General features: G+C 37.4%; 1 protein-coding gene across 4 annotated transcripts in view; it reads right to left on the bottom strand.

Annotated features, from left to right (window-relative positions):
* The window catches only part of ITPR2 (inositol 1,4,5-trisphosphate receptor type 2), a 524,966-nt gene that overhangs the window by 334,608 nt on the left and 168,189 nt on the right, over positions 1 to 22,169 (bottom strand). For all 4 annotated transcript variants that reach the window (XM_082419574.1, XM_082419572.1, XM_082419571.1 and 1 more), the window contains exons 15-21: positions 21,884 to 22,045; positions 17,568 to 17,740; positions 16,540 to 16,659; positions 16,238 to 16,423; positions 14,842 to 15,093; positions 8,892 to 9,036; positions 7,172 to 7,322 (exon numbers count right to left, since the gene is read on the bottom strand). In XM_082419574.1, the coding sequence (XP_082275700.1) occupies positions 7,172 to 7,322; positions 8,892 to 9,036; positions 14,842 to 15,093; positions 16,238 to 16,423; positions 16,540 to 16,659; positions 17,568 to 17,740; positions 21,884 to 22,045 (1,189 nt within the window). The remainder of the gene's footprint in view (positions 1 to 7,171; positions 7,323 to 8,891; positions 9,037 to 14,841; positions 15,094 to 16,237; positions 16,424 to 16,539; positions 16,660 to 17,567; positions 17,741 to 21,883; positions 22,046 to 22,169) is intronic.

The following is a 22,169-nucleotide window of genomic DNA, read 5'->3' as shown; positions in this document are numbered from 1 at the left end:
TCATTTTCCTATTTGGCTAATTACTTAAGTCATTAATTTTTCTGTTTTGAAATACTTTCGAATTTATGGAGTTACAAGCATAGTACAAAGAACACCCATAACACCCCATAACACCCTCTGCCCATATTTATCAGATTCACAAATTCTGCCACATTTACATCCTCTCTCTCTCTGTACACACACACACACACACACACACACACACACACACACCTTTCTCGCACTCTTTGAGAGTTAGTTCCAGACATCATGACCTTTTTAACTCTCAATTCTTCAGCACGTATTTGCTAAAAACAAGTACATTCTCTTACATAACTACAGTACAGTACAATTATAAAATTCAGGAAATCTGATACAACACTACAACCTAATGTACAATCCATATTCAAATTTTACCAATTGTGCCAATAATGTCTTCTGTAGATAATAATTTTCCTGATCCAAAACCACATATTATACTTAGTTGTCATGTCTCTTTAATCTCCTTTATTCTGTAACAGTTTCTCAAACTTTATCTTTCATAACACTGACATTTTCGAAATGTTCAAGCCAGTTGTTCTATAAAATACCCCCGCAATTTGTACCTGTCTGATATTTCTTCATGATTAGATGGAGATTATGAATTTTTGTCAGGAATACTAAATAGGCAATGTTGTGTCCTTCTCAGTACGTCACATCTAGAGGTACATGATGTTGCTTTGACCCAATTTTATTATTTTTTATTTTAAAATTTTATTTTCAACTCTGTATTTTGTGTACTTAGCTTAAAGAATACCTATAAGACTGAGCCCCTACAGAAGTGTTAACTTAAAACAAATTTACGGACCAAAATTCTAACCTCAGTAACAATTTTTCTAAAATATTAGTTCATCAGACTAATAAATAATTGAGTGGTGCAAAAGATAGGAAGACTAATTCCTTGCACTTCAATTCTTAGCAATGCTACTAACTTACTAATGAATCTTAGGCAAATTAATTAATCTCCCTGATTATGGTTTTCTATATTGGTACTTTTTTACAAAACAGTGTGGAATCCAGGCACAATTCCATTACATTCACATACTGGCAATATTTATGAGCAGACAATGTATCCCTGTGAGGTACATTCTTTCTTTTTTATTTTATATAATGTAAATAAAGCCACATATTCACTTTTTCAACTGTACCTCAAGGCAACATTGACAAAAAGTATAGTACTTTTTTTTTTTTGTCTTGCAAGTATAGTTATGCTCCAAAGAAATCTAAAGAGTGTTTTACTATAAAAGTATTGTCCTCCCATATGTATGCAAGATAATGATATTAAATAAACATTTAGTGCTAGTAAAAGCAAAAATGATTCCTTGAGAAGGACTTTTAGAGTTGAGAGAAATGAAGAAAGCTCACTATAACAAATTCTCTCAGAGGTATCTTGTGTAGTATAAGCATCACTGTTATCAAATTGTGCTTAACAACAAACTATATTTTCTCACAGTTTACATTATGTATGCAATAATAGGAATGTATAAAAGAAATAATTTACCCTCTGATTTGCAAATATCAAGAGAAGGGATCTTAAACTATAGTCCTTAAATTCAAATTAATTTCAATGCACCAAGAACCAGAATAACAGATTTCTAGGGTATTTACTACTAAACATTCTTTCAAATTCCAAAAATCTAGGCAAAATCCACAAACCCTTTCCACAGATTAGGAAAATGCAATTCCCCAAATAAAGAGACACCATTCTACACACCACACGAGTCGAATCTCAAAAGGAAGAGACCTCTGAGCCTCGGTTCATGCAGGACACATACAGGTATTTCTTACAACACAGCAAGAAGTTTCTTAGAGAATTATAATGGGCTGATAAAAACTATCATGAATCACCTTTTATACTGGAATAGAACTATGGTGTTTCATACTTAATTAATGGAGTAACACTGTGTGTCATGGTTAAGCACAAGTCACTCTACATGGAAAGTAGTCCATGGAAAACCACTCAGCACATACAGTACTCAATGAACAGCAGCTATCTAGGAAATATATAAGCCAACAAACAATTACAATTACTTTTCATTTGGCCTCCAAGACAACATATTCTCCTGGTTTTCCTCTTTACTCACTGGTTCTCTGTCCCAGTCTATTTTGCAGTTCAATCTTGTTGTTCAATGTTGGTGCATCCAGGATTCAGTCTTTAGACGTCATTTCTTCCCAATCAACAATCACTCCTTAAGTGATCATATTCATGTCTCCTATGCACCAATTCTCACATTCATATTTCTACCCTGACAATACCCTAAGTTCATCCACATATCCAACTGTCACCATAACATCCCCAACTGGATGCCTAACAGTCATTTCACACCTGATGTGCCCAAATAGAAATCCTGATTGTCCCTACAACCCCACTTATCCGCTTGTCTTTCTCACCTCAATAAATAGTACCACATTCATCCAACTGCTTTCAAAACCCAGGAATAACCTTTGACTCTCTTCTTTCTTTCCCATTTCACATCCAAGTCCTATGAGTCAGGACAGTACCATTCCAAATTCATCCACTTCTACCACTTCTATTCTAGTCAACACCATCTTCCAATCCTGCCATGGCCCCCTTTCTATGGTCTTTCTAACATTTATGTCCACATACATGTTCACTACTGTCCACTCAGCAGCCAAAGTTATCAAATCATATTGATCCCTTCTCAAAACCCTCTGAAGGTGCCCATCAAACTTAGAGCACAATTCAAATTCAAGGGTCTACAAGTCTCTACAGTCTGAGCTTCTCCAGCCTTTTCTCCTGTATTCTCCCTTCCCTCACTTTACCTCAGCCAAAATGGCCTTCCTGCTGCTCCTCACACATAACAAGCTGACTCTGCCTCAGGGCAGTCTTCCTTGATGCATGTAGGCCTCTGCTCAGACATCAGAGAGGTTGTTCAATGCAAACAAAAACTAGCTAGAAATGCAAACCAAAACTACAATGAGGTATCACCTCACACCAGTCAGAATGGCCATCATCATAAAGTCTACATATAATAAATGCTGGAGAGGCTGTGGAGAAAAGGGAACGCTCCTACACTGTTGGTGGGAATGTAAATTGATACAGCCACTAGGGAGAACAGTATGGAGGTTCCTTAAAAAACTAAAAATAGAATAATCATATGACCCAGCAATCCCACTCCTGGGCATATACCCAGAGAAAACCATAATTCGAAAAGATACATGCACCCCAATGTTCATAGCAGCACTATTTACAATAGCCAAGACACGGAAGCAACCTAAATGTCCATCAACAGATGACTGGATAAAGAAGATATGGTACATATATACAATGGAATATTACTCAGACATAAAGAAGAACATAATATTGCCATTTGCAGCAATATGGATGGACCTAAAAATTATCATACTAAGTGAAGTAAGTCAGGCAAAGGCAAATATCATATGATATCACTTATATGTGGAATCTTAAAAAATGATACAAATGAACTTATATACAAACAGAAATAGTTGCAGATGTAGAAAATAAACTTATGGTTACCAGGGAGTAAGGGGGGAAGGGATAAATTGGAAGATTAGGATTGACATATACACATTACTATATATAAAATAGATAACCAACAAGGTCCTACTATACACCACAAGGAACTATACTCAATATTTCACAATAACCTATAAGGTAAAAGAATCTGAAAAAAAATAGATATATTTGTACGTATAATGGAATCACTTTGCTGTACACCTGAAACTAACACAACACTGTAAATCAACTATACTTCAATTGAAAAAAAATTCACTCTAGCTAAAAATAACTGCCCCTCCCTTCTCTATCATGCTCCATATTGTCTTACTTGATTTTTGCCCATAGTATTATCCAATGTAACAGTGTATATTCATTTGTTTATTATCTGTCTCCCCCAATAGGGAGAGGTGAGGGATGATGCCTATTTATTAATTGTCTGTCCCCCCTAGGGCTAAGGACTCTATCTTGTTCATCATTTTTTTTCCAGTGTCTAGAATAATGTCTGGATGCAACAGTTGCTCAATAAATTCTTATTGAAAAATTAATTGTTCTCAGATAGCTGAAAGAATGATTAAGGTATCCAGAGGTGAATGGAGTTCATAAGAAAATATGAGAATTACAAAATATTGAAAAGAGTAAAAAACATGTCTTAGAGGGCAGACACGCACAGGACAGTGGAGAGTACGTACAGGATATCAGCAAATTTTCAGAGGAATAAAATACTCTGTAGGGTATAACTCTGAAAGCAGACTATAAGCACTGAGAACAAAAGTCAAAATCAATTTCTAAGTTTTTAAAGAATGGTCTGGTGTAAAGTAAACTGGGTATTGTAAAAAGCATCATACCAGGAAGCATCTTTCCTTTCCTTTTTTCTCCATTTGCTTTCATAGTGCCTCCCTGTCCCCCTCACCACCCTGTCTGAATATATACTGTATATAATAGTTTCATTTTTCTACATCTTAAGTCTTGGAGATTACCATCCTACATAACTTCACCATGCAGAATTCAGGTTATCTTTTAGTTACAGAATGTTTTCTTGGATTGGAATTTTAAATCTCAGGTCTGTTCCATTGTTTTGTTTTTCTTTTTCAGGGACTCCAATTATTGAGATGATGGCTCTTCTTTGCCTTTCTTCCATTTCAACCACTTTCTCATTGACCATTTTTACTTGTTTCTTTAAATCCTTAACATTCTCATCACTGTTCTCCTGCCTTTCTTCAATGGTGCTTACTACACTTTCATTCAAATGTATTCTTCCTTTGATATCTTGTAATTTGGTCTGTTATTTCTAAAAATGATAATAATAAAGTCTTTTTCTTTCCTGAGTCCAATCAACTTTCTTTTCATTTCCGACCGGTTTGTGTTGGTCCATTTCTAACCTTAGTTCTTGGATTTATGATTCAAGGTGTATTTCACACATTCATGTTTCATGTTTGAAGACATTTAATTCAGTTTAGAGTATCATGTTACAATTTTCTTCTCTTTCATGATTGATGTTCAGAGAGAAATTTCCATCAACTGAAATGTTTTGATTCTGCATTCTGTTTTGATCTTACAGTCCTTTCCTAGAGATGAAGATTGATTACATTTCTGCATTTCATGGGCAAGGTGACAACATGAGCTGGTTTACAAGCTCTTCAGTTCAGGAGCACCCTCTTCTGTCTGAGTCATGAAGTGCAGTTTCTTTAAAGTCTGGCTTTTGTTGGGGGGCAGTGGAGGAAGAGTTATATTTTCTTCAATTTTTTTTTAATAGATCTTTATTGGAGTATAATTGCTTCACAATACTGTGTTAGTTTCTTTTATCTGGTATTCTAGATTGCCCCACCTTGCTTCTTTTTGCCTTCACCACCAAGACTCCAAAGGGTGCCTCTTCCTTACTTTTAACCTTGTTCATCCCTAGAAGCATAGCTTTTCCACAACTGCTACCTGTGTACTTTCAAGTTCCTTCCTCCTTACTCAGTGCTCTTATCTACCTGGAATCTCTTTCAATATTTTCACCCTTAGGATAGACAGACTTTCTTTTTCTAAGCGTGATTTTCTTTTTTCTTTTGTTTTTTTTTTGGCCACACCATGCGGCTTGCTGGATCTTAGTTCCCTGACCAGGGATTGAACCTAGGCCCCCGGAAGTGGAAGCAAGGAGTCCTAACCACTGGACTGCCAAGGAATTCTAAGGGTGATTTTCGCACAATCCCTTCCTGTCTCTTCCACATGGTTTTTCCAGAACTCCCTAACTGTCCACAGAGGCTCTCAGTAGGAACAGTGAGACAGTGCCACTAAAAACTGACGTTGCTTTTCCACTTATAATAACTGAAGTTCGGACTGTCCTCTGTCTTCTAGTTCTGCTGAAGGTGAGGGATTGATGGGGTTTACTTTGCTTTTTATTGGTCTGTACAGATTTTTGGCAGATGTAGAAGGGATTGAGATTTAGGCATCACAATTAATTACTTCAGCTACTTGTTCGTTTATCATTGCTAGTCAGATATTTCTTCCCTATGTCCGAAGTTAGATTTCTGGCTTTACTGTTTGATCCTGTAGTGGATACTGTAGCGGATACATTGTGCTCCATCCGCATCACCTGTTAGAGCTGAGGCATCTATTTCCTCAGTTGCTGGGCATGATGACTGCTGTCTTCTCGAAGCCGTGCTTCTCACTAAGAGTGACCCTTGTCCAGGGGGAACTGCCTTACCCAAGGCTACACACCCCCTCTGTGATGAAGGCAGCAGTCAAGGCGGGCTAATGCGAGGATATAAAGCTCAGGCCCTTTGCCTTAATTTGTGACCACTTTGAAGGGCCAACTCAGCTCCAGAGCTCCCTGTAGGATCAGCAAAGACCTCAATCGTAACCTCACTGTGGCTCAGCTTCTCTGTCTGCCCAATCCTACCTTCCCCACTTCCTTACAGGTGTATATCTTAAATGCACTCTTCAATACACATTCTGCAAACAATTCTATACCACAGGGTATTTTCAGAGCATCCAACTTAAAGACAATCACCATCTGAAAAAAATTTTATTGAGTTATGAGATGGGCACTGTTATAAGTGCTTTGAATATATTGTACACATTCACGTAATTCTCACATGGAGACTGTGAGGAAGATACTGGTATTTTCATCGTCATATCTCAGATAAGAAAAAAAACTCTTGGAGAAAATAAGTACCTTGCCTAAGTTAATAAGTGGTCAAGGCAGGATTTGAACATAGGCACTCTGACTCAAAAGTGCATGCTTTCTTGCCCACTTTACTGTACTGCCTCTTGTGCTAGCCTTGCACTCTCTGCTTCTCTGGTGTGACCCTGAGTGTGCCCATTCTCTGCATTTTTTATGCCATGCTATGAAGTGTAGCCAGCACATGACACACACCAGGATGACCACAAATATTAAGATGTTTTTATTTTTTAACACATAATACTTCACTAGTGGATTGACCGTAACATGAGCTGCTGAAGGTGGAATTCATTGATCTTATGAAGTTGTCTTTTAAAGCTTTTCATTAAAAACAGAGAAGAATGTTTGTAAATCCAGCCTCTGGTCACTCAGCCCTATCACAGGATGACATTCCATTTGCACACATATATTAGCAGGTACATGTTAACAACCACTTCTCTATAGATTTGTTTTCTATCTCACCTCAAAGGAATACCAAAAAGGTTATAACTTTTCTCCAAAATTCTTACCTCCATCTTGAAATCTGCTTAATCTTTCAAAATATGATGACATGGGGGCCTGAACAATATCGAGGATAGCCAGAAGTGTTCTTGTTAGCCTTAGTAATTCACTGAAACTATAAAATCCAAAGTATATAAGATTCCGAGCCAAGTGGACCACCTTAATTTTAAAAAGGCAGGGAGAAGGTGAAAAAGAAAAGAAAAACATTAGGAACAGAAATTAGCATTGACTTTTTATTATCTAAGTTAGTGCAGGTATTTCTAACCTTTCTAATTCTTTAATACCTAGGAATTGAAATACCTGCAAAAGCAACCACTGAACTCCAATTTAATCAAGTTTAGAATTAAATCCAAATAAGACCAGTTCATCAACCCCATCAAAGGCCCATGTGACAAGAAGATGAGGTATCTTGTCAACAGCCAGCAAGGAAGGGACAAGACAAGATTTTAGTTGTATCAGGGTGGTTAAAAGAGGTTTACATTAGAATGATTTACCTCTTATTTAAACATTAACTTACGTCAGTAGGATACCACTTAATAAATAGTTACATTAATGAATTACTTTAATAAATGAATATTATCCATGAAATCTGTCTAGAAATATATGTTCCTTATGCCACTGTGTGGTCTCCTGGATACTATAGGACATACTAGGTGTGAGAGCCAGCTTCCAAGATGGTGCCCAATGTAGGGTCTCCTTCCACACTGCCCCAGGGTTACTCAGTGTCTCCAATAGCATACAGCAGAAGTGGTGACATGACAGTTCTAAGATTAGTTTATAGGAGACTGCAACTTCCATCTTGGGCTCTCTCTTTCTCTCTCTCTAATGGTTGCTCTGGGGGAAGCCAGGTGCCATACTGTAAGGACACTGAGGCAGCCTATGGAAAGGCCCACACGGCAAGAAAATGAGATGTCTAGACAATAGCTAGCAAGGAAGTATAGCCACCAGCAACCACACAAGTGAGCTGAGAAGCAGATCATCTAACCCCAGATGACTGCAACCCCAATCAACAGGTTGTGAGACCATGACCTCATAAGAGACCCTGACCTAGAACCATCCAACTAATAAGCCCTCTCAGATTCCTGACCCACAGAAACTGCAACCCCAATAAACTGCTTGTGAGATCCTGACCTCATGAGAGACCCTGACCTAGAACCACCCAACTAATAAGCCCTCCCAGATTCCTGACCCACAGAAACTGTGAGATAATAACATGCTTGTTGCTTTGAGCTGCTAAGTTTGGGGGTAAGCTGTTACACACCAGTAGGTACCTAATACCCCAGATATCATGTAAGGGCATCTTCTCTCTAGTTTTGTCACTATATCCCCAAAGTGATATTATAACTGGAGGTATTTCAATTCAGTTTAATGAGGCTAAAAACATTACCTTCATGGATGAAAAACATGTATCCAAACATTTTATAAACATGCAAAGCTGTCTTTGTTCACTAAATGCAATAAAGCTTACACAATAAATGAAACCAAAAAAATCAGAGTATCTAACAGATAACTATAAATAAAATATTTAGTATCCTATATCAGGTATAATTAAAGCATCAAATCTATCTTTTAATCAATGGCAGAGTGAATCATATGTTCATGAATTTAACTACCTAATTACTAAAACATCCTGAATATTAGAGGGAAAAAAATCTTTGATGTTCAATGTATCTAATTTTAGACAGGGTAAATTGAAAACCTCATGGATTAATTGTTTTAAAAAATTACCTCAAATGTCAGTTTGTTTTTTTCTTTATCTCCAAATGGAAAAGGCTGATTTACAACCTCTTTCAAGTATTCTTCAACAAATTCCATTGTCAGTGCAAATTGCCTCTTCATATCATTTCTGGAAGAGTCTGTTATAGAATCATATCTGGGAAGACAAAGAATTTAAAGGAAGTTAAATTGATTGTAATCATTTAAAATAGGAAAATATATATATTTTGACCTCTTAACTTCTAAACTTGGGTAAATTAATTAACCTTTCTAGATTTTGTACCCTCATCTGTAAAATGGGGCTATTTTGAAATGAAATAATACATGTAAAGCATTTAAATCAGAGTCTACCATTGTTACTCCTTTTATTAATTGCTACTCCTTTTATTAACATGATTTCTGTTTATTGGTTTCCAGAATAACTTTTCTATTATCAACAGTTGTCATTTTACTTTCCAAAAAGAGTATCTTGTTTGCATTTGGAATATTAACAATCCAAGTCTGAATAAAGAAATGCCTTTCTTAATATTTCATTTCAAAATTGAAGACATTTGGGGGAGGGATGGATTGGGAGTTTGGGATTAGTAGATGCAAACTATTATATATAGAATGGATAAACAACTAGGTCCTACTGTATAGAAAAAGGAACTACACCCAATAGTCTGTATAAATCGTAATGGAAAAGAATATGAAAAAGAATGTATACGTATGCATAACCAAATCACTTTGCTGTATAGTAGATACTAACACAACACTGTAAATCAAATATACTTCAATAAAATAAATTTTTTTAAAAATTGAAGACATGATCAAAATCATTGAGTTCATCTGCTGAATTTAAAGTCTTCAAGAAATTTTTCCAGAGCAGAAGCAAGAAAAACTACAATCCTGCAGCCTGTGGAACAAAAAACACATTCACAGAAAGATAGACAAGATGAAAAGGCAGAGGGCTATGTATCAGATGAATGAACAAGATAAACCCCCAGAAAAACAACTAAATGAAGTGGAGATAGGCAACCTTCTAGAAAAATAATTCAGAATAATGATGGTGAAGATGATCCAGGACCTTGGAAAAAGAATGGAGGCAAAGATCCAGAAGATGCAAGAAATGTGTAACAAAGACCTAGAAGAATTAAAGAACAAACAAACAGAGATGAACAATACAATAACTGAAATGAAAACAACACTAGAAGGAATCAATAGCAGAATAACTGAAGAAGAAGAAAGGATAAGCGACCTGGAAGAAAGAATGGTGGAATTCACTGCTGCGGAACAGACTAAAGAAAAAAGAATGAAAAGAAATGAAGACAGCCTAAGAGATCTCTGGGACAACATTAAACGCAACAACATTCGCATTATAGGGGTCCCAGAAGGAGAAGAGAGAGAGAAAGGACCACAGAAAATATTTGAAGAGATTATAGTCGAAAATGTCCCTAACATGGAAAAGAAAATAGCCACCCAAGTACAGGAAGCACAGAGAGTCCCATACAGGATAAACCCAAGGAGAAACACGCCGAAACACAGAGTAATCAAAGTGGCAAAAATTAAAGACAAAGAAAAATTATTGAAAGCAGCAAGGGAAAAACAACAAATAACATACAAGGGAACTCCCATAAGGTTAACAGCTGATTTCTCAGCAGAAACTCTACAAACCAGAAGGGAGTGGCAGGATATACTTAAAGTGATGAAAGGGAAGAACCTACAACCAAGATTACTCTACCCGGCAAGGATCTCATTCAGATTCGATGGAGAAATCAAAAGCTTTACAGACAAGCAAAACCTAAGAGAATTCATCACCACCAAACAAGCTCTACAACAAATGCTACAGGAATTCTGTAAGTGGGAAACACAAGAAAAGAAAAGGACCTACAAAAACAAACCAAAAACAATTAGGAAAATGGTCATAGGAACATACATATTGATAATTACCTTAAACGTGAATGGAGTAAATGCTCCAACCAAAAGACACAGGCTTGCTAAATGGATACAAAAACAAGACCCATATATATGCTGTCTACAAGAGACCCACTTCAGACCTAGGGACACAAACAGACTGAAAGTTAGGGGATGGAAAAAGATATTCCATGCAAATGGAAATCAAAGGCTGGAGTAGCAATACTCATATCAGATAAAATAGACTTTAAAATAAAGAATGTTACAAGAGACAAGGAAGGACACTACATAATGATCAAGGGATCAATCCAAGAAGAGGATATAACAATTATAAATATATATGCACCCAACATACGAGCACCTCAATACATAAGGCAACTGCTAACAGCTATAAAAGAGGAAATCGACAGTAACACAATAATAGTGGGGGACTTTAACACCTCACTTACACCAATGGACAGATCATCCAAAATGTAAATAAATAAGGAAACAGAAGCTTTAAATGACACAAAAGACCAGATAGATTTAATTGATATTTATAGGACATTCCATCCAAAAACAGTAGATTACACTTTCTCAAGTGCACACAGAACATTCTCCATGATAGATCACATCTTGGGTCACAAATCAAGCCTCAGTATATTTAAGAAAATTGAAATCATATCAAGCACCTTTTCTGATCACAGCCCTATGAGAGTAGAAATCAATTACAGGGAAAAAAACGTAAAAAACACAAACACATGGAAGCTAAACAATACGTTACTAAATAACCAGGAGATCACTGAAGAAATCAAAGAGTAAATCAAAAAAAACCTAGAGACAAATGACAATGAAAACATGACGATCCAAAACCTATGGGATGTGGCAAAAGCAGTTCTAAGAGGGAAGTTTATAGCTATACAAGCCTACCTCAAGAAACAAGAAAAATCTCAAATAAACAATCTAACCTTACACCTAAAGAAACTAGAGAAAGAAGAACACACAAAACCCAAAGTTAGCAGAAGGAAAGAAATCATAAAGATCAGAGCAGAAATAAATGAAATAGAAACAAAAAAAATAATAACAAAGATCAATAACACAAAAACCTGGTTCTTTGAGAAGATAAACAAAATTGATAAACCATTAGCCAGACACATCAAGAAAAAAAGGGAGAAGACTCAAATCAACAGAATTAGAAATGAAAAAGGAGAAGTTACAACAGGCACAGCAGAAATACAAAGCATCCTAAGAGACTACTACAAGCAACTCTATGCCAATAAAATGGACAACCTGGAAGAAATGGACAAATTCATAGAAAGGTAAAACCTTCCAAGACTGAACCAGGAAGAAACAGAAAATATGAACAGAACAATCACAAGTAATGAAATTGAAACTGTGATTAAAAATCTTCCAACAAACAAAAGTCCAGGACCAGATGCCTTCACAGGTGAAGTCTGTCAAACATTTAGAGGAGAGCTAACACCCATCCTTCTCAAACTCTTCCAAAAAATTGCGGAGGAAGGAACACTCCCAAATTCATTCTATGAGGCCACCATCACCCTGATACCAAAACCAGACAAAGATACTACAAAAAAAGAAAATTACAGACTAATATCACTCATGAATATAGATGCAAAAATCCTCAACAAAAGACTAGCAAACAGAATCCAACAACACATTAAAAGGATCATATACCATGATCAGGTGGGATTTATCCCAGGGATGCAGGTATTCTTCAGTATACGCAAATCAATCAATGTGATACACCATATTAACAGAATGAAGAATAAAAACCATATGATCATCTCAATAGATGCAGAAAAGCTTTTGACAAAATTCAACACCCGTTTATGATAAAAACTCTCCAGAAAGTGGGCATAGAGGGAACCTACCTCAACATAATAAAGGCCATATATGACAAACCCACAGCAAACATCATTCTCAATGGTGAAAAACTTAAAGAATTTCCTCTAAGATCAGGAACAAGACAAGGATGTCCACTCTCTCCACTAATATTCAACATAGTTTTGGAAGTCCTAGCCATGGCAATCAGAGAAGGAAAAGAAATAACAGGAATACAAATTGGAAAAGAAGAAGTAACACTGTCACTGTTTGCACGTAAAACTGTCACTGTTTGCAGATGACATGATACTATACATAGAGAATCCTAAAGATGCCACCAGAAAACTACTAGAGCTAATCAATGAATTTGGTCAAGTTGCAGGATACAAAATTTATGCACAGAAATCTCTTGCATTCCTATACACTAATGATGAAAAATCTGAAAGAGAAATTAAGGAAACACTCCCATTTACCATTACAACACAAAGAATAAAATACCTAGGAATAAACCTACCTAGGGAGACAAAAGAACTTTATGTAATAAACTATAAGACACTGATGAAGGAAATTAAAGATGATACCAACAGATGGAGAGAGTTATACCATGTTCTTGGATTGGAAGAATCAATATCGTGAAAATGACTATACTACCCAAAGCAATCTACAGATTCAATGCAATCCCTATCAAATTACCAATGGCATTTTTTACGTAACTAGAACAAAAAATCTTAAAATTTGTATGGAGACACAAAAGACCCCGAACAGGCAAAGCAGTCTTGAGGGAAAAAAACAGAGCTGGAAGAATCAGACTCCCTGACTTCAGACTATACTACAAAGCTACAGTAATCAAGACAATATGGTACTGGCACAAAAACAGAAACATAGATCAACGGAACAAGATAGAAAGTCCAGAGATAAACCCACGCACCTATGGTCAATTAATCTATGACAAAGGAGGCAAGGATATACAATGGAGAAAAGACAGTCTCTTCAATAAGTGGTGCTGGGAAAACTGGACAGCTACATGTAAAAGAATGAAATTAGAACACTCCCTAACACCATACACAAAAATAAACTCAAAATGGATTAGAAACCTAAATGTAAGACTGGGCACTATAAAACTCTTAGAGGAAAACATAGGAAGAGCACTCTTTGACATAAATCACAGCAAGATCTTTTTTGATCCACCTCCTAGAGTAGTGGAAATAAAAACAAAAATTAAAAAATGGGACCCAATGAAACTTCAAAGCTTTTGCACGGCAAAGGAAACCATAAACAAGACCAAAAGACAACCCACAGAATGGGAGAAAATATTTGCAAACGAATCAACGGACAAAGGATTAATCTCCAAAATATATAAACAGCTCATGCAGCTCAATATTAAAAAAAAAACAACCCAATCCAAAAATGGGCAGAAGACTTAAATAGACATTTCTCCAAAGAGACATACAGATGGCCAAGAAGCATGTGAAAAGCTGCTCAACATCACTAATTATTAGAGAAATGCAAATCAAAACTACAATGAGGTATCACCTCACAGCAGTTAGAATAGGCATCATCAGAAAATCTACAAACAACAAATGCTGGAGAGGGTGTGGAGAAAAGGGAACCCTTTTGCACTGTTGGTGGGAATGTAAATTGATACAGCCACTATGGAGAACAGTACAGAGGTTCCTTAAAAAACTAAAAATAGAATGACCATATGATCCTGCAATCCCACTACTGGGCATATACCCAGAGAAAACCATAATTCAAAAAGACACATGCACTCCAATGTTCATTGCAGCACTATTTACAATAGCCAGGTCATGGAAGCAACCTAAATGCCCATCGACAGACGAATGGATGAAGAAGTTGTGTTACATATATACAACGGAATATTACTCAGCCATAAAAAAGAACGAAATTGGGTCACTTGTTGAGACATGGATGGATCTAGAGACTGTCATACAGAGTAAAGTAAGTCAGAAAGAGAAAAACAAATATCGTATATTAACACATGTATGTGGAACCTAGAAAAATGGTACAGATGAACCGGTTTGCAGGGCAGAATTTAAGACACAGATGTAGAGAACAAACATATGGACACCAAGGGGGGAAAGCAGCGGGGGGTGGGGATGGTGGTGTGATAAATTGGGTGATTGGGATTGACGTGTATACACTGATGTGTATAAAATTGATGACTAATAAGAACTTGCTGTATAAAAAAATAAATTAAATTTAAAAAAAGAAATTTTTCCAAACATACTCATGAATCGTGATCTTCGTGGGGATTTCTGTCCAGAGCCTGGCATAGCGAACAGGCACCACAGACTCCTGGGGATCCCGGTCAACATGCATGTGCAGCATAAGGCGACAAAAAGATGCTCTGAGGTCAAAGGGCAGGCTCTCATCCGACATACACCGCAGGATCAAATCAACAGAGAGCTGCGTAGAAATCTGGTTTATGGCCAGATACTGGCGATCCAAACACATCCTTGCAAAGAGATTTAGCTGGTACCTTAAAAATATTAAACATATTACATTATTTTTCTTATCTGGATAAAGTTCATAAATATTAGTATCAATCAGCATCTACTTTTATGATTCCAATATTTCCCAGTGTAGGTGATAACTGGAGTCAAACTCTTCTGGTAGTAGGTTAAGTGACCAAATGACAACACACAGATGAAATCACCTCTATGCCCATTCAGTTGCAACTTCTCTTACTTGTTCCAGCAACATGTATCTGGTGGAAAGTGTCATTAGGCTCTCAGTTCTCGGTTTCCTAGGTCTGCAAATACACTCAGCCTGTAGGCTATGGACAACAGCTCACATGAAACCATTTCTCTCTGCCTTGCCCAGGCTCACTCAGCTCCAGGCTCTGGTATCTACACTCCAAGGGTAGACCCACTCAGTTCCCAATCCAAATGTGATCAATCCAAAGGCATCAGTACACTTGGATTCATCAGCCTCCGAGATCCAGAAAGTAGCCTTTGGCTTTGTAGCTGTAGCTACAGAAACCAGGGAACACAATGAATTCTCTGCCTTTCTCAGATTCCTGTCATTTGGGCCCAAAGTGGCCCAAGGGCTTCTGCCTTGGGTTTCCAAGCCTTATACTCAAAAACGCCAGCTAGTTTCTTGCTCCCAATATACTGACCACCAGCAACTACCACTGAAATTTCGACTGCCATATGCCACCGCTGAACTTTCACAGCTAAAGACACCAGTTTCTCTGAAGCCCTAGGTCTCCACATAATCACAAGTGATATATACATAACTACCGGCTAACTTTCTCTGAGGCCACCCCTACAACCAGATCAGCTTCCCCAACCCCAATTTCACCTCCCTCTCAACTCGATTACCTAGGTCCCAACACGTCTCTCATCTGCACCCACATCAGTCAACAAGAGGAAAAAATCCTTTGCTGCACAACAGTTCCAAACTAGTGGAAAATTAGAAAATTGCAAGTGGTATATGTGGAAAACACAGATGTTTACATTTATTGTGAATATTTTAAATAATACTAAATATTTCAGCTACCCTAGTTCTGACACAACTTCTTAAACTTCTTCTTCATAGATACCTAACTTTTAGACATGTCAGAGAATCATCTCTCAATGAATATGTGAGACTGAGAATTACGATTCTCTACAATACTTAACCTGTAGTAGGTAAGAACTTCTAAATCAGCCTTGGTGCCTTCTTTTGCTTCCTGAGCAAGGTGCCTGATAGCTTTGCCATGAGGTTCCTTGTTGCTGTCAATCCAGTAGAGCCAAACTTCTTCCTCATCAATGTCATCTGAAAGGATGGCGCTCTCCATGGGGTTGTCTCCTTGCATTGAGACCAGCCTTGAAATAAATAACACACACAAAATCTATGAACAAGCTCATTCAGAAACATGATAAGGAACTGTACTGCTTACAAATAATGAACAGAAAAGGATGTCTCCATCATCTGGACTTACTTAGTTTGAATGAGAATATCTGCATTGCCTGGGCTCAACATAAATTTGCAGATGAGTTCTTGAGTTACAGGTATAGCGGTGGTGTTAGACACACAGAGATCTGATAAATAATCCAAAAACCTGACAAGAGAAAAAATTAAATTGATCATTAACAAAAAGCATCTTATAAAATCATCCCCCCAAAGATACTTTGAGATATAATGAAACTGACTTTCTAGATATATTTTTAATATTATTTCCATGCAGTATTTTTCTAATGTGTTGCTTATCTACTGTACCATTAGAAACAAATTAAATATCCAATTATTTGTATTTAGGACAAATCTTGTTTCCAAAAATGATATGTTTGCTTTTATTTATTTGGTGATATTTATCCCACAGCACTGTGACTTGTTATATTTACAATATCAAAACAAAGCCAGATCAAAGCTGATGTTGTACTGGGTAAAACAGACATACAGGACATACTTAATCAACGTGAATATGGCCTGGTCAAGTCCGAGGCCCAATTCTACCTTCTAACACTTATTTGCTTGCTAATTAAGAAAATTTTATCAATCTGCTTGACTTTTCTGCATTCATTTCTCCCAGATAAGGCAGCATGGTATAAGAGACAGGGTACTTGACGCAGAGTCAGAAACTCTAAATTCTGTTCCTAGTTGGTCTCCAGGCTTCTATTTTCTCATCTCTAAAATGTGGATAATATTATACGACCGGTGTACTTCATGAGAATGTGCAAGGGTTTAAATGAGGCAATGTATTGAATTGAATGAAATATGAATATATTTTGAAAAACTATGGGGTACTATAAAAACACAAGTTATCAGAGTGAAAATCAATTACATTTAAATACGTCTATAAAGGGTTGTGATCTCCTATGAGATAATAACTCTTTATGGTACATATTATAGCAATAAGCCCAACACTGTTTTGTCCATGAAAGAATTCGAACTTTAAAAAAGTTCTAAAAATAAAGCAAAAAGCCACAGTCCCCACAAGAAAAGAATACTGCATGAACCACTTCAAACCTTGGCTCCCGATTTCTCCTGAGTAAACTAACAAATGTTTCTATTTCTTTTGCTGTGATGTGTTTCTCTAGTAGTTTTCTGTTGTTGTGCAACAAAGCTGTGATGGTATCTTCTGCCAAAATATCATAGCCAATCTGGGACTGCATGACACAGAAATTCTTAGCAATATATTCCTACAAAGGAGAAAGACTGTCAGAATGCACTGCCAAAGAGCTTAGAAATAACAGGTTCTATTACGGTCAGCAACATTGATTAATTTATTTATAACAGAAAACTCGCTAAAAATTATTGTTAAAGAAGAGCAAATAAATAATTCTTTAGTAAATAGGATATTTGAGGAAGGAAATGGAAATATATTAGCATATACCTCATTCAAATTATAACAGAAAATTACGTGCCTAGTAATAATTTTTCATATGGGTGCTTACGCTCTTACAAGTGAGAAAAACAAAAATAAACTGAGTTAAAAATGACAATTTTTTATGACATGGTAAGTAATGATTTCACCAGTTTAACAGACGCCCTTCTTTGAACACTCACTAAGAGCTATAACCTAGGATTCTGGCATAATTATAGAAACAAAAATGACTCTTTGACATTTGGTTCATGAAGCATGAGCTCTATACCATTACATGACGATCCCAGGTGAACTTAGTTGATTTCTTTTTTGTACATATACCACAATGACCTATTAAATCTCTTTAAAATAATGATAAAACTTCACAGCACTTTTTGTCTTTAAAAAGCTATCCAACAAGATAATGTGATTGATCACTTTATTGATCAGATCCATTCATCCAAGAGATATTTCTGGAAAGCCATTCCAGGTACTGTTTGCGAGACTAGGGATGCGGCAGTAAGACAGATAAGCTCCCATAGAGCTTACATCCTAGTGAGAAGGGGCAGTCAATGAGCTAGTAAATAGAATCATTTTACATGTTGATAAGTGAAATGAAACAGAGGGATGGGAAAAGGTGACAACTTGAGATGGGGTAGACTCGAAGAGGGGACATTTGACCTATGAAAGAAATGATGGAAATGAGAAAAAGGAGGCAGCCATGGGGAGAGAAGCCATCGAGCAGTGGGGGTACCAAGTGGAAGGCTCTGTAATGGTGGAACCCAGTCTTCAGAGTTCTGTAAACACAAGGTGGCCATTGTGGTTGGAGTATAGCAAGTGAGCAGAAAGCAAGAGCTGACGTGGGAGGTGAGGCCCTTGCGAGCCACAGTGAACACAGAAACATTCATTCTTAGAGCAAGAGAAAGCCATTGGCGAGCTTCCCTCATGCATGATTCCATCTGCTTCTTCCCCTTCCCACCACCTGGCCTCTCTTCCAAGCCACATCTCAGCCAACCACAGCACTGGTAAGCTTATCCCTGTCCACAATCCAAAGTTTTCACTTCAATTTCTTGTGGATTCTCCTTGGGGATTTTTTCTATGATGGGAAAATTTATTGATTAGAAAGTGTTTTTGCCTTAAGATTTACTGGAACCTACCTGTTCCTTGAAAATGATATTGGTTGCACAAATCTCATTATATTCTAGGCAGCAATTCTGTGGCCTTTTTCAAAATGATGGTTTTGTATATTGGGTACCAGTGAAGTAAAGTAAATGTCTTCTATTAGTGTATCATTTTAAAAATATGTATTAATTTATACATTTGTATGACTATTGTAATCAGACCCTGCTATAAGGCAAACCTCCAAGATGTTTGATAAATAGATCAAGATGTCCATAAATAATCAAACGAAATTAGACATGTTTCCAAAGTCTATAAATAACAATAAACAGAAACTCAACATGAAAGACTTGGGTTAGTACTAAATCACAAAAGAATTCCCTATTAGGACTCTATAAAATATAGGTGAGGAAAAAGGAGAACAAGGAATTATGCAAAAAGTAGAAAGTCTTTCTGTTTATGCTTTATTTTTCTTTTTATTGTTATTTCTTTTTGGCTCCGTTGGGTCTTCATTGCTGCGCGCGGGCTTTCTCTAGTTGCAGCGAGCTGGGGCTCCTCTTCGTTGCAGTGCATGGGCTTCTCATTGCAGTGGCTTCTCTTGTTGCGGAGCATGGGCTCTAGGCACGCCGGCTTTAGTAGTTGCGGCATGTGGGCTCAGTAGTTGTGGCTAGCGGGCTCTAGAGCACAGGCTCAGTAGTTGTGGCACACAGGCTTAGTTGCTCCACAGCATGTGGGATCTTCCTGGACCAGGGCTCAAACCCGTGTCCCCTGCATTGGCAGGTGGATTCTTAACCACTGCGCCACCAGGGAAGTCCCTCCTCAGGACACCAGGCACGCGAGTCCCCAGCTTAGACAGGGAGGACTGAGAAAGAACTTTGTGCCAGACCTCGAGAGACAGGGAAAAGACACCAACTGAGACGTGCTGCCTGGACAATCTACTAGGTACTAGCAGAACAGCCAAACCAAGGATATCCGGTGCTGAAGCACAGGGCAGTGCTGTGGAAAGCGGGTCCACAGGACCCTCCCAAAGACTGAGTGCAACGGAGGACACGCACATTAGGGGGTCCCGTGGTTCTGAGGGTACCAGGTAAACCCTGCAGACCTATTGATTTTTTCAGTTAATTCAATCTCTCTCATAGACTATTGCATGTAGTGTGGAGTGGAGGCCTGCCTAGCAAAGTAGATCTTTCTAGACCCGAGAAGAGAAATGAGGCCACAGAGTGACAGCCAGTCCCACCCCCATCCCTGACCTCTGCTGAATAACGTGGCCCTGGTATCTGGGGCTTCTCGGAAGCTGACTCTCTGAGTGCTTAAGGTCTGTCATTTGACATTCTGGAACTTAATTTTCCTTGCAATAAAACAACATAACTCTACCTACATTACCTTGCCATCTTAAAGGAATGCAATGAAGTTGGGAAAAATAATTCCAATGACAAGCATTTTCAATTGGGAGGAAAAATGTTTATACCTAGGATTATATTAAAAAGCATTTAAGAATTTGTTTATATTGTCTGCTTCCTCACTCTAGTCCTTGTCAAATTATTTATCTTCTGGTTAATCTGTTTTACATATTCTTTTTAGACTTTTTCTTAATCTTTAAACTGAATTTCAAAAAAAAATGTATTTTCACACTTTTTTTTAAAGCAATTTTTTTTTCTTGCCAAATAACTTTTAGACTACTTTAGAGGCAGTACTATGATTATTAAGAGCCTGGGTTTGAATACTGGCTCCAGTCAAAACTGTGTATTCTTTGGCAATTTAATTTAACCTCTCTGTGCCTCAGTTCTTCATCTTAACTCAGTATTAACCAAGTTTTGTTGTGAAAAGTGCTTAGAACTGAGCCTGGTAAAATGTAAGCACTCAGTAAATACTACTAACTATTCCCAAATAACCTGCAGCCTCCAGGCCTGACATCCTAGCCCCTCCGTGGCTCAGCCCTACCTGCCTTCCCAGCTTTCTCTTACAGAATCCTTCCTCATGGACCAAACTCATCAGTGAAGTTTACAAACTATGTACTCATCTCTCCAACTGGCTAAGAGAAACATGGGACACTAATGTACCAAACGATAATTAACTGAAAGCAATTTTATATTAAGCAAATGTGTATTATTGAGCACATTGCAAAATATTATATATATTTTAAGACAAAAATGAGACTTAAAAGAAACTTCACTTGCAGTTGGGAACTTTTAGCTATATCCCTGGACACACCTGGGTTCCCTGTCCTCCACAGTTAGGAATATCTTGGGATGAAAGTGCCCTTTCTAGGATCCACCATTCTCTTTTCAGAAATATCTCTTCACTAAAATGCTTGTTCCTATACAATTTCTGAAAATGATTTTCATCCAACCCAAATGCTTCTTCTCCAAGTGCTCTTCCTGGGTTCCCCCAGCTGAGCTCTTCTCTCTCCTGAATTCTCACAATGCTCTCCTATCTCTCCTGTCCCCTCTGTGCCTCTACCTTATGTTTCAGATGTACATGTCATATCTTTTCCACCAGACAATGAACTCTTTGGCCTACACACAGCGATTTGGTACCACACATGCTCCTAGAAATGCCAAAAAATGTCTCATTCCTCTTTACATAACATATCCAGCATGCCTCCTGCCCAGCAGGAGCTAATACCATGCACATACAAAAACTTAGACATCCTCCCTTGACAATTCTAATTTTACGTGGAAGAATAAATACATATGTCAGCTCAAATACATTTTTAGGTCATTTTTGTGTGTTGCCAATATAAAACATTGCATTGCAAAGTAGAATTTCCCGTTCCTATTTAAATGTCTTAGAACAGCAACCAAAGAACTTTGCCCATACTTTAGATGTTAAACAGGTAAAAAAGAGAGCCACCCTCCACCTGATTTTTCCGGTAGTCCTGCTGTGAATGTCTCAGCACACGGTAGCACAGCCTCAGCATGTACTTGTAGGGGGCGTATCTTTGATCCCCCAGATCTTCAAGTCTCAGCATTGAGCCTTCTCCTGCTTTCTCCTTAAAGGGTGCTTTCAGAATCCCAAATACCTATCAGGAAAAAAAACCAACCGCTTATTCTGATGAATGGAGGTGCACGTTTTGCAACATTTTGACTTTTTTTTATAAATAAACACACTGACTCGAAAACACTTTTGTAATATTTGAACAGAAT

This window comes from Balaenoptera physalus (assembly GCF_965194825.1).
Source record: "Balaenoptera physalus genome assembly, chromosome: 13".
Classification (NCBI taxonomy): domain Eukaryota; kingdom Metazoa; phylum Chordata; class Mammalia; order Artiodactyla; family Balaenopteridae; genus Balaenoptera; species Balaenoptera physalus.
The sequence above is the reverse complement of the archived record's forward strand: the minus strand, read 5'-3'. Positions and strand labels throughout refer to the sequence as shown.